The 13,073-nt window shown below is 36.2% G+C and overlaps 2 protein-coding genes across 26 annotated transcripts in view; both read right to left on the bottom strand.

Annotated features, from left to right (window-relative positions):
• Nucleotides 1-244: 244 nt before the first annotated feature.
• NRCAM (neuronal cell adhesion molecule) overlaps nucleotides 245-13,073 on the bottom strand; it is a 152,235-nt gene continuing 139,406 nt past the window's right edge. For 15 of the 25 annotated variants that reach the window (XM_017817831.1, XM_017817827.1, XM_017817826.1 and 12 more), the window contains 2 exons: nucleotides 4,294-4,305; nucleotides 245-3,727 (listed from right to left, as the gene is read on the bottom strand). In XM_017817831.1, the coding sequence (XP_017673320.1) occupies nucleotides 3,490-3,727; nucleotides 4,294-4,305 (250 nt within the window). In that variant the 3' untranslated portion in view covers nucleotides 245-3,489. Of the gene's footprint in view, nucleotides 3,728-4,293; nucleotides 4,352-13,073 lie in introns of all 25 variants that reach the window. The other 10 variants (XM_017817832.1, XM_017817845.1, XM_017817852.1 and 7 more) reach the window with 2 other exon arrangements.
• Nucleotides 4,358-12,585, bottom strand: LOC108498755. The gene has a single exon (XM_017817853.1). The coding sequence runs from the start codon at nucleotides 11,718-11,720 to the stop codon at nucleotides 9,879-9,881; it is 1,842 nt and encodes a 613-aa protein (XP_017673342.1). The 5' UTR covers nucleotides 11,721-12,585; the 3' UTR covers nucleotides 4,358-9,878.

Genomic DNA, 13,073 nt, shown 5'->3' with positions numbered 1-13,073 from the left:
TCATCCTCTTTCTGCTTTTCTCCCCATTTCTTCTTTCAGAGAAGAAAACTCTTCCATACTGTAGACAATATTTCTATATAATAATATATAATACTAACCTATTTCTATAGGTTCTGTTTTAAAATGGGCCAGACAACATACAAAGACAATTTGGTTCCCAAATATTTTGCCACTTGCCTCAGCTACATGAGGAAATTGTATTTTCCTAGGAACAATGCAAGAATAGATTACAAGAAAAATTACCATTGGGGTATCCTCTTTAATTCCCTCTGGATTCATACAATCACTTCAGTGAGAATAAAACCAAAAGCAAATGTGTATCACTAAAAGGAAAATGTAGGAACTATATGTAGTAGTACACTTTGGGGAACATGCACAAATAACTTGTGTCTCCAAAAATTGTTACCATATGAAATCTGTTTTTTCCCAGCTAAGCCTAGGGAACTCAGACCCTTCTTTTCAGGAATTATTCTTTAACTGAAACATAAACAGCTGCATTTCATATTTCCCAGTCAAGGCACATTGCTGGAAAAATCAACAGATACCTGTACAAAAAACCAGGCAGCCCAGTATCTGAAGATAGAAGTGTCAGATCTGAGACTGTGCAGATGACAGGAGCTGGAATATCCAGGAGTTTCCAATTACATATAGAAGGGCTGACAGAATGGCTTCTGATTCAGTGATAAGATTCCTCCTTCAAGCATCATCAACTTTTGGATTCATCTCCTGAAGCACCTGTATCTCTTGGAATCCATGGCTCTCCTGCAGTCTTCTATGCAGAACAGCTGCCCTCCTGCCCAGTCTGTTTCCATTCACACACAGAATAGACAAGATATGAAAAGAGCATTGCAATGGATTTTGTGCACTGTAAAATAAAATATTTTAAAAATTCCTCACTTCATATACTGTTTAAAAACAGATGCCCAGAAATTTGTACGTCTGACAATTCCTTTAGGACACAAAATCCTTTTTTGGGATTCTATCTGAGGGCTCTTAATTTCAAATCAGCATTCTTACTTTCTCTTATTCACTCTTGCAGGTATGGAACATGACTGTTTAATTTTTTTTCTTTGCAGAAATATGACTAAATAAATAACAAAAGCATCTATGGAAGTAAAATGTAAACAGCAGGAAATTTCAACAGGAAATGGTCAGACAAATTTATATTTTTTCAAATGGTACCGTATAAAGGTATGCAACTTTCTGTAAATAATTTGGTTGCATTAAAGGAAGTTCTGTAACGTCAAGGGAACAACCTCTGACAGACTTGTTTCATGCTGGTTTTCCACTTTGAATTTTTAACTACAGGATGAATCCGCTGTGATTTTTACTGCTAGTGTAAACAGAACAAACAGTGAAATTTTAAAATCACATTTATTTTTAATACAAAATCTGTTGCACTATTACAGAAGTGAGCCTGTATGTTTACCCCCACATGCACAGATAATTCAGCATCTACAATTAAATAAGAGCAAAATTATATTTCTCTTTTACCAAAAACGTTGGCAAATCCTGTTAAGAAATGTTCTCTTTGTGCTTTGTAATTAATGTTCATATAACTAATTTCATATTTAGGTTCCCATTAAGAAAACTGATCAATGGAAAACTCAAAGGTGTGAAAGAAGCTTATTACAGCTGGCTTACATTTGGGATTACTTCAGTTGTGCTTTACCTACAATATATACATAAAAGCTGCGAGGTGTTTTATGGGCTAATGTAATGCACTGGCAAAAGCTCTGAGTGGTTCAATTAGGAATCTGCAGTAAATGAGAAGAACAGTTCACTATTCTGTTTTCACAGCAAAAAAAAAAAAAAGTAGATGCTTTAAAATACCATGCACACCATTGGCTATAGTACTTCTTACCCAGTACAACATAAGCTTTCTTGGTTTATTTGTCTGTAACACCTAGAAGCATATAGCATCTACGCTTTAAGTGTATTTACAAATTCAACAAAATATCTACATATAAAAAGCTTACTTAAAATTAAACTTGATGCAAGTTATGAAAAACCAATTTATTGGCAAATGAAACTGAGCATTCCTTCAACCATAGGTTGTTATAAAAATTTATATTTGGAGGTAAACATTTGATTGATATAGTATGCGATAAAATAATTTTTTAACCAATAAGGGTAATCCTTTACAAATAAACCATATTCACACTTGTCAGATTGAATCCCGTGGTTCCGAGCGGTAACCCCCACACTGCTTCAGGGTATAGATAACTGCAAAGCTGCCACACTGATAAGGCTGGGACACAGAGGGAAATGTGCTCTCGCCGGTGCAGTCAGCTGGCTCGGGTTTTTAACAATTTATTTTACAAGAGCTTATACCTTGCTGTGTTAGTAAATAATTTAACTCTGTTTGTGTTCTGAGGTGTTTTTTTTGGTTGTTTTTACTTTTGTTGTAAATATTCTAAGGCCATGAAAACGTTGTGCTGTAACTGTGTAGAAAGCATTTATTTTATTTTAAAGGGGAAAAAAACACATGCTCTTCTTTGTGTAATTTAAAATATTTTAAACTTTCCATTTTTAGCACAACAATTTCATAACACGTTATTTTTTTTTTACATTTTTCCTTTATTTGGCAATGACAGTAGTCCGCTAATCACAGTTTACTGCACCAAGTGATTGAGTAGTGCAGCGCATTACGGAATGCATGTTGTAAAAAGGCACTGAATGTACTCTGCCCTGTGTCTTCTGGAATATTTTCTCTCATTTTCGAAGTTTTACTTTCAGTGACTGTACAAATTCCAAAATGCATTGCAATGCGTATCTTTTATGCCCTAAAATCAATTCAACGTGTTTTGATGTAAAAATAGAACACTGTACTGCTGTAATACTTGATAGATTAAAAAGGCTATAAAGTAATAGGAGCAAAGAGCAGATAATAGGGTCTCATTAAGCATCAGCAAATGCAAGTGTCATACTTAAATCATTTAGCAATTATATACTGTACATATTGTTCCTAACTGTCTTGCAAAAAGACATGATAGCTAGACATTAAGTCACCAATTTCACAACAATGTCCACAAAGACATTGAAGTTCTATATAATACTACTATAACACTTTGACAATGGGAATGAAATTCATATCCAGGGATTCAGCGGAGGACTGTGTAACAAATTGTCAAACCATGTTTTTATAGTGTAGACAAGATTACCTGTGAATTGTGTAGCTTTTCTTTTCCCATGCATTATACTGTATTTTCAACAAGAAACAAAATTACAAGTTGATATTATTGTTTGTGTCAGTTCCTTTGAAAAAAAGTAAAAATACCCAAGTTTTGAACAAAATTTGAATTTTGTATTTTGATTCATACTAACATACCATTTCCTGTGCCATTACGCTGTGTATTGACCTGCATATTCTCATAGCATTAACACCTGGTGGTGAGGAGCTCCATTACCTGCGTGTTCATAGTATGAGAAGGAAGATGTGCAAGTGCTTTAAACAAACTGAAGATACAAGGGGATTGAGTTCTGTGGTTACACAAATGAATTCATGGCATTTACAGGAGAAGGAGCCTCAGAGCTTTCATTTCCTTCTGCAGGTTCTTTCTCTTTTTTTCCACTATATTGTCCAATAAAGGAGCCATCCTCATTAAACTGACCATTTACACCTTCTCCATAGTCAACTAAACTATCATCACTGTCTTCTTTTTTCACAGTTCTGTCTGAAGGTGTCCGGCTTCCCTTTTTTAGAGGTTTATGGTCCTCTGCATCACTGGAGACACAAACAAACAAACATGGAATTAACGGATGTATTATTTATTAAGACAAAATCAGCCATGCATGCTGAGTTTATGAAAAGCATGTGTGCAGCCCAATAATCCTTTAGTAAACTCACATCACATTGTAGAGAAAAATCAATATGATGCAGTTCACATGAAAACATGGCATAGGAATGGTTTAAACAGAGAATGTCTTCAGTGGAGGGAGGGGGGGTTGTGGGTTTTTTTTTTGTCTCCCCATCGTGCATGACTTTTCAATGACAAGACCTGGATCCTTGGCTTGGAAGCCACTCAGATGGAACTGCAAGCATTAAAACGTGGGTTGTAAAGTTATAAAAAAAATAATTTGTTTGTTCTCCCAAGTAGCAAGCTTATGATGTGCCATGAAGTTAGTCTGTTAAACTTCTTAATTTCTTTGACTCCTTGAACATCAATGGAGAATGAATTTGGTTAAATGAAGTATACCGATTTTCTTTACTAGTATAAAGAAAATAAAAGTGCTGCATTTTGAAATAATTTGTTACATAATGCAGGCCAGACTTGCAACTTTCAACCTTACCTTTCAAGAGACCTACATATTCCATTAAAAGGGTGCAGAAGAAACAAATGAAAATAGCCTAAGAAGAAAAGCAAAGTCCATATCCTGATAGTGATCAGTATTTTATCAATAGTAAGTTGCTCTTAAAATTGTTAAAATATTTACTGTATTACAGGTAAAGCAACAATTTAGCTTACAGTCGCTAGAATTGAGGAGTTGAGTGCATCCTTATTCTTTTTCATTTCTTATCAGATCTACCTCTCTACCCTACTCCATAACTGATAACATTCTGACACTGATTTGGAGGACAACAGAAAAAGGAAAGAAAGGTAGGGAGAAGAGATTTCTGTAGCGAAGTAATGTGGTCTTTCCTTGTCAGTGGAAAAGCTGCAGCACCATCAGCATCCTCAAATAAATTTGCAGCTGTGGTAGGTTTGTATTTCATGAAATAGATGTAGTTGGGCTGTTTTCAGAATCCTTTACATTGCACTTCAGTTTCAAGATGAAGATTTCAGCAGCGGCTCCAAAGCATTTTGAATTAAAAACCACTACTGCCAGTTGCACTTTTGGGTCCCATTATTTACCTTGTCTTAAACAGAATATGTGACTTTATTTGCATATAGTGTGCAATAAAAGTAAGTAGTTTGGGATTTTTATTTAGACTCACAACTTCTGGAAATATAAAGAAAAATGTATAAAATATCAAAGAAATGAAAATAAATTTTATGATTTCCAGAATATTAGATGCCTATATATTCCACAAATTCTTTTAACCCTCTAATTCCTAAAAATCAATACCTTAGTTCTTCAAATAAGCCATTTTCTTTTTTTCCTAATTAATATCTTTGAACACCCAGAGAAACCATATATATATACATATATATACATATATATATATATATATACATCTGCAGAAACCATATATATTTATATGGATGTAATATATATGTTACATAGCATGTACAAAGTCACACAGATCATACTGTTGCCTAACAAAAGCCTTGTTGAGAAACTACTGCTAGAAAACCATTACACCTATTTTCCATCAAGCTGCTTCTCCTTATCTCATCACCTTTTTTTGGCTTTGGAAGATCACATTCTAAAAGAAGGATGTCTCTAATATGTATATACTTACAGAAAAAGCATACCAGAGATTTTATCATTCTGTGTATACATCAGAAAAGAAGTGGTAGAAATATCTCTTTTCTATACACGTAATGAAACCTTCATGCTCAAAGCACACACAAAGGCAAGATGTCTGAACTTGACAGTATCAGGCTTGACTTTTTAGTTATTGGTGGGTACAAGCCACAAGGAAAAATATTGTGTGATTGATCTTCTGTGCTCACTGGTGCTGCAAACATACAGGCCAGCAACATCTAAACAACTATACTCCAAAATATCAAGAATCCAGCAGCAAAGTGAAACTGTTTATAACACTGTAAACACAAACAGATTACAGAGACATTACTGAAGAGAGTTCATTTAGGACGGACGCTATATTTAAAAGGCTGAAAATGGAATTGAATATTTAATACTCACACAAAAAATCGTTTCCCCATTGCCCTCATCAGAGGGTATTAGGAGTTATTAAAACAGGCTATACAAGTCAAATGAAGACCAGACCCTCACTTTGAAATAGTAACCAGTCCTTCTCTCAAAGCAAATCTGCTTTCTGGGTAAGACTATTAAAGAAAAGACATTGATGTATGATTTTTTGTTTAATTTTCGGTCAATAACTTCATAATTATTACATCATAATATGCAGGAATGAAAATAAATTAAAACTGCATTTCTATCATATTCCACTTCCTTATGAATTTCTGTGCAAATATTCTAAAGTATGACCCTATCCAGTGTGACCCCAGCCAGTGTAATTCACTAGGCTGAAACAGACATTAAATAAATAATACACCATTATTATATACACTGTATTAAAAGTACCCACATTTTTGTGTTTAATCCAATAAAAAGCTTGATTTTCCTTTATAATTTAGATAAATTTGAGTATGGGAACTTCTGCTTTGTGTTGCTCTTTTGGTTTTCTTGTTTATATTTTTGCAAACAAAGTTTAATAATAAGGCAAATAATGAAGAAATACTTACACAGTTGTTTGCACTGTGTCTGTGATTTTTCTATATTTTAATAAGGATGTGGAATCTACTGTCTCTATAATTAAAAACAAACAAGCCTGCAGATTTACCCAGGAGTGTATCTGCATAGAGGTGGGCACTGCTCAGAGAGCACAGTCACAGCAGATGCAAAAATCAAATGTGAACCTGGGGGTTTCTTTCCCTTGTTGCACTACACAAGTCCAGAGAGAGGTTTTGCCAAGACTCTGGCAGAAAAACAAGTGGAATTACCCAGGGTTCTTTCCACTCTGCATTCAGGAAAAGGAAACATATGCCATGGTACTATTTATTCTTTATCAAACTGGATTATGACTCTTGTATTAGATGAATACAATGTTTTGGGTGGAAAAAAAAGAAATTGAGGAAGAAAGAGGAAAAAATCCTAACAAACAGGAGAGGGAGAAATAAGTGAAGACATCAATGTTTTGGACAGTACTTTTGTTACCCTGGGGGTGCAAAACAGAGAAGGTGCTCTGGTGCTCTGGGGAAATGAATATATTACCTGTTTGCTGCCAAGAAACAAACTGCAAAAGTTGCTGAATTGCATTATGAATATGGGTGCCCACATAGCTATAGAACACTTTAGGCTGTAGAATATATAACATTATATTGCAAAAACATGTTAAAGCAATACATTTTGATATGGTACCTTCAAGATTTGCCAATCTTGCTTACAGTTGTTCGTAAAACTATTCCAAAATGCAATCAGGATAAAAAATAATTTCTTTTAGTTTCTGTTTGTGGTTTTTCTTGCTGATTTTTATACTTACCTAATGTAATATTGTGATATAAAAAATAAAGTGCAAATTGGGTTGACTAAAATTACAGTGGGAAACTGAAGAAGTTTTTGAAAAGTGTCATGTATGCAGTGCATACAATTAGTAGTGAGAAAACAAGACTGGAAGGGAACCAAACAAACAAGATGTGAGAATGGGTATGAATTCCATATTTAGATCAGACAGCCATGGAAGTTAAGTGTAGTGATACTTTTACTATTTTTTATTGTATAAATAAATTCCATACTAGTAGCTTTTTAAGGATGAAAGTTTCTCAGTGAAGACTCATATGTACCAATCATTTTGATAAGTACTGACATGTACCACATACACTTCTTGGCCTTTTAATAAGAACAGTATTTAATATTAAAGCATACTCTAAAAGCATGACTTAAATATTATTCATGAATCGCTGCTAATATATGAATACATGTTTCTTTTTCTTTTTAGTGTAATGAACAATATCAAACTTGCATCTAATTGTTAAGAGAGACAAGAAGTACAAAGGTAACAATAATATAAGTGCAAAGTACAAATTTATTTTTTTAAAAAAGTACTTCCATTTCACAAGCTCATCAGTTATTGAGAGAAATATGTACCTTGAAATCTCCTTTCTTCTTTCAACTTTTCAATTTTTCTTCCTTAGATATGGGTACATGCAGCAACCAGTCAGAATGGGGAAGACAGTTTTACGATGCCTCTGCACTCCAGCAGGCAACTAGTTCCCACTAAACTTTGCCACATTCATGGACATGCAAAAAGACTCAATATACAGTTAGCAATATACTACTTTTCCTTATAACATAACTGTCATATCAAAGGCAACATAAACCAAACAAAATGGATAAAACATCCTGAGCTATGGAACGCAGAAAGAGGATGCAGATGAAAACTGTTGGCAGTAAATTCCTTTTTCTGTGCCCTCAGGTCAATAGCCCAGAAATGTTGCAGTATAAGCAGTCACGGAAAGCCACAGAAGTACCTTTCACTAGTGCTTCCCTGCACACTCCAGGGCAATCTCTGCCCTAACACTTAACAGGTTTCTGTTCACACTTCTAACTTGTTAGCACTGTGCAGGTGACAAATGCTTGCCCTATAGACTTATGCACATGTATCAATCCAGATATCAAGCCATTTTACTATTTCTTATTTAGCTAAGACTTAAGCACATCTATAGTAGTCTTCTGAGTAGTTTTTCTTTAACATCTCTGTAATACTCAATCTTCAATCCTGGTAGAAGCTGGAAAAACTGGGAGGTTAAGCTCTAGTTTAAATGGCGATGTGTTGAAAAAAATGTTGTTAGTCAAAGAACCTGACTTGCTCCTTGTGAAAATTTTAAAGAAAAATCTGCTTGAGAGAAATTTAACCAACTTTCCACCCTTTCTATTTCTGGTAGAAAATTATACGAAGGGAAATCAAGTACTGATTTAAAAAGCAATCATACAGATACTCAATAATTAAAATAAGAACTGTCAAAAAAAGCACATGTGTGTAATTTAGAACACAGCAAGACTAGTGCCAAATCCAATTGGACTATTAAGTTTTTCAGGCAGTCCACTGAGATAATCCCTTGTGCTAGAAGGGACCAAGCTTAGAATTACAGTGCTGAGGCACAAATCATGGCTAGGTCTCTTTGGAAACACACCCAACCTGCACTAAAACTTAAGTACATGAGAAAAAAATAGTTGTAGTTACAAACCATATTCTCATTGTTAATCAACCCAGAACAAGAAGGAAGAGTGATACATTATCTAGCAATCTCAAAACTCTCTGCCAGAAAGTCTCTTGTAGCATTTCCAAGAATTTCTAGGAAAGATACTGTGTGTGTCAAAATGTTAAAGAAAAGAGGCAAAATAATTCAAAAAAACGTGCAAACATCCTTTGTTACCACACTAGCAGTCCTACTATTGGAGTTGCCTTGTCCTGTTTTGTCTTCCTAAGAACATTCTGCAGACTGCTGCAACTTTGTCCTGGCCTTGTAGTTAACTAAAAAATGCAAGCTTCCAGTCTCTCCCTACCTATAAACCCATAGGTCTGTAGCTGTTATAACTGCTTAATTTCTCTCAATTTAGGGACCAGGAGGGAAATTAGGCTGATGTATAGACCTGAACAGGAGCTCTGTATAATCTTTTATTTTAATTTAAATAAATATACATCTATCTTACTTATTCTGTTTCTTGCAGTTGCTTGGTGTAAGCATTGACTGTCCACAATTTACTATCTCATTGCAGTTTGCTACAGAGGCACTGTTTTCCCTTATTATGTGAAAGTGAAGGAATCCAGTCACAGGAACATAGTGTACACAGTCATTCCATGGTTCTTGAAACATCTGCATTTCCTAAACCATTATTTCCTTATTTAGTTTGATATGGCAGAAAAATCTGATGTTGGCTGGTCCTGCAGAAGGGATGCTCTTAGATGAAGCTGAGGAGTGCAAAACTTCAAACAAATCCAAGCCATCCAAAGACCACTGAGAAGCCTAGACATGGAATGTGAAAAAACCTCCCCTAAAATTAAGAGCTGTCATTTCTCTAGAATGTATTAATTACTCATCAAGATCTAAGCAACTTAATAGTTTTAATTTTATTTTGAAACAACTAATTTTCTGAGGACTGGGCTTACTTGTCCAGAAATATTGAAACATTTCCATCTTTCACTCTTCTCAGTTCCCGAGAAAGTAGGAAGCAAGTCTATGCTCTTAGAAAGTTCCTCTTGATGGTCTGGTGTCTCTCTGAGAGTAAGATGTCTTTTTGTACTTGGCATGGAATGACTGTGAGACCTTATACTTTCCCTTCCCTCCTTTGAACTTTGGAGGAGAACGCAAGGAGCTCAGACACTTGTGAGGATAAGAAAAGGAACAGCTTCCAACAGAGCTCTTTTTTTTCATCTGATGTAAGGAGTATTTGTGTTCTGAGAAATCCTTCATGATCTGGACTAAGGATTCACCAAATAGCTTGCCCCCTGTGTATGGCAAAGACAGCAGTTTACATTTTAGATCTAGCAATGAGGTCCAAGGACGCAACCATATAGCTCTCCAGGCTACAGTGAGGCATGCCATATTTTTAACAGTGAGTCTAAGAGAATCCTCAGCTGCATCATGGATAAAATTAGCTGCAATTTTACATAGCCTGCGTTTCCTCTGCATGGTAGCAGATGGGAACCGTTTCTTTTTGAATTTGGCTTGTTCTTCCTCCAGCCATATAAGTAAAGCCTTAGAAGCATAAGTGCAGTAGATAGATACTCCAAGCTGAGCTGCAACTAGCTTGAAAGATCTTTTAATTGCTTCCTCGATCTTTTTGTCAGTAGGATCTTTAGGGAGCGGATCTCTATTATCAGGCACTGACAGTACAGAATCACCAGTAACCAATGCTCTGTCTACCTCAGGCAAGGTCCCCCACAAAGCAGCTTTATCCCCTGGAAAAGGATAGAGTTTATGTAGTACTGCTGGGGCTTCATGCTTGGCCTCAGGATTACCCCAAATCCTGCAGACAAGATCTTCCACAGCTGAATGAATAGGAAGTGCATTATCTATCTTGCCTTCTTCAGAGGGGATAAGCAGTTCTTCTGAAGCACACTCAGATTTGGACGATTTTAGCATTAACACCCTCTTTATGTGTTTGAACAGATAATTCTGATTCTCCATGTCAAATTTACGCAGAGGATCTGGTCCTTCTTTATCTTCTGTAGGGGACTCAGATGCCACTTCCCCATCTTCATGGGCTGACTCAACCTCCAAGGAGGCCTCGTCAAGCTCAGGTTTCTCCTTCCCAAAAGCTGTTTGACCTTTTAAGCTGTCCATATGGTCAGACTCAAAAGTCTGGGAACTGCTCCCAGATGCTTCTAAAGGAGCCACTGGAACTTCTGTAACTGGTACCCTGGGATGCTTTACTGAATGGGACCTAACCTGTGCCACAGATGTTATACTTTGTCTGGCTGCTGTCAAAGCATCCTTTAAGACAGTAGCTAGCTCAGGCACAATTACAGATTTCAATAGTGAATTCTTTTCAGATTCAGAGAAGTGAGGAGCAGTAGAAGGTCTTACCTTCTTGGGGCAGGAGCTCTCAGTGTCTTCTGAATCTGAGCTGCAGTCTGGGGTCTGGCTGCACCAGTGCTGGAGAGAAGAATGCTGCCTTGCCAGTGAGCCACCAACTGAGTTGCAGCTGAGGGGTTGCTGGAAAGGGGATGGTTGTCCTGCCTGAGAATCTGAGCCCTTCTCCGACCCCATTATCACTTGCTCAGAAGCATGATGTCTAGAGCCATGCCTGTACTTCCATTCGTCTGACCTCTTTTCCTCTTGGCAGAGGGAAGCAGAGACACAACTAACCCTTGTCAGCTCTGAAGACTGCCTAGCCCTCCTCCTGGTGTAGGAGGTCTCTGATCTGGTGCTGGAGTATTGATCCCCTGACCTTCTGAAGAAGTTGGATCTGTCAGATCTCACAGACTTTGCTTTGGTACAGACAGGGTCTGCTTCAGGAGAATTGGCACAGCTACCTTTTCTTTTCTTTTCCTTGTCCAGTTTCTTTCCTGTCCAAGCAGACATGGACCTGAAGTGATGAAAAAAGTTCAAAATACTCGAATTCCTAGATCTTTCAAAAATTACATTTTTTTTTCAAGGGAAACCCTATACCCTTTGTCCTTAAAGAAGCACTGCATCATGTGAGGCAGACAAACTGGGAACTGAGTGACTGCAGTGATGCTGGGCTGCAGAGAGGGTGGCAAGATATCTTCTGTAATCTGACTGGTTGCTGCTGCTGCCCTGTCTCTAAGGAAAAAAGAGGAAAGCCCAATATAGACTAATTACACATAAATACATTTTAGAAGGAGTTTTAGCATGGTACATAGGACGAGCTCTTTTATGTTAACAAGTCTGAAAGCTTGGCATGCATCTACCCATATTCACCAGACATGAGGTGGATAAATGCATTATAAAATAATTTATAAAGCTCTAGATGATTCTATAGATTAACTCAAGCCACTTAAATATGGAGGCATAAATTCAAATCTTGCTACAGGTCTCACAAAGACTTCCATACTTATTCCAGGCCTGAGAAAAGATGTAGTGAGGTCATATCATTTGTACAATTCTGTACAAAGGTCAATTTCTGCTGCTAGAAGTTCCAAGTATCAAAAACCAGTGGTGCAATAAAGGAGAATGAAAACTGGAATGCCCAGGAAAACTTAGACAGTACTTATTTATCTCTGCTTTCAAACATTGCTTCACACTTCTCTTTTTATCAGCTGAATTTAATTAATTCTTATGTACTAATGTACTGTAATAAAATACTATTCTGAAATCATTAATGTAAGAACAGAGTATTGTATTTTTTCAATCAAGGGAAAATAAACAGAAACTGCTCTTTGGCATTCAGAACTGTACATCTATTCCTGTTAGATCAAGATGTACATTTCCCTTCTATGAAGAAGCTATGGCAACAGTATAGATCCTTCTTGAAAAAAACCTTTTTTTTTTCCAATGTACATTTGTAAATGTCAAATCTTAAAAATAATAAAGGGCTTCTATAATGCTTATGACACAGAAATGCACTACAAAATCTATTATATCACCCATGTAGAAGATAATGATATTGACCTATTTAGAAAATAATAACATTATTTTCTGCACTAACCAAAAAACAACAAATAAAATGCTGATTATTAAATAAGCTATACTCATAATCATTACATGAACAGACTTGCCAAGGCATGCTTTTGGTAATGCCAGGAGATTTGGCTAGATTGCATTTACAATAAAGGAAGAGAATCAGGAATAGGAGCTGTGTTGCATGCTTTGAAGCTGCTTGCTATGTATCTTATACTGAAAAACTGAAAGGGAGATTTGTTTTTTCTTGTAGGACATGCCTTCACCTCTGTGTATAACATCACTTCATTGTTA

Source organism: Lepidothrix coronata, unplaced genomic scaffold (genome assembly GCF_001604755.1).
Source record: "Lepidothrix coronata isolate B3197 unplaced genomic scaffold, Lepidothrix_coronata-1.0 Scaffold63, whole genome shotgun sequence".
In the NCBI taxonomy this organism is placed as follows: domain Eukaryota; kingdom Metazoa; phylum Chordata; class Aves; order Passeriformes; family Pipridae; genus Lepidothrix; species Lepidothrix coronata.
The sequence above is the reverse complement of the archived record's forward strand: the minus strand, read 5'-3'. Positions and strand labels throughout refer to the sequence as shown.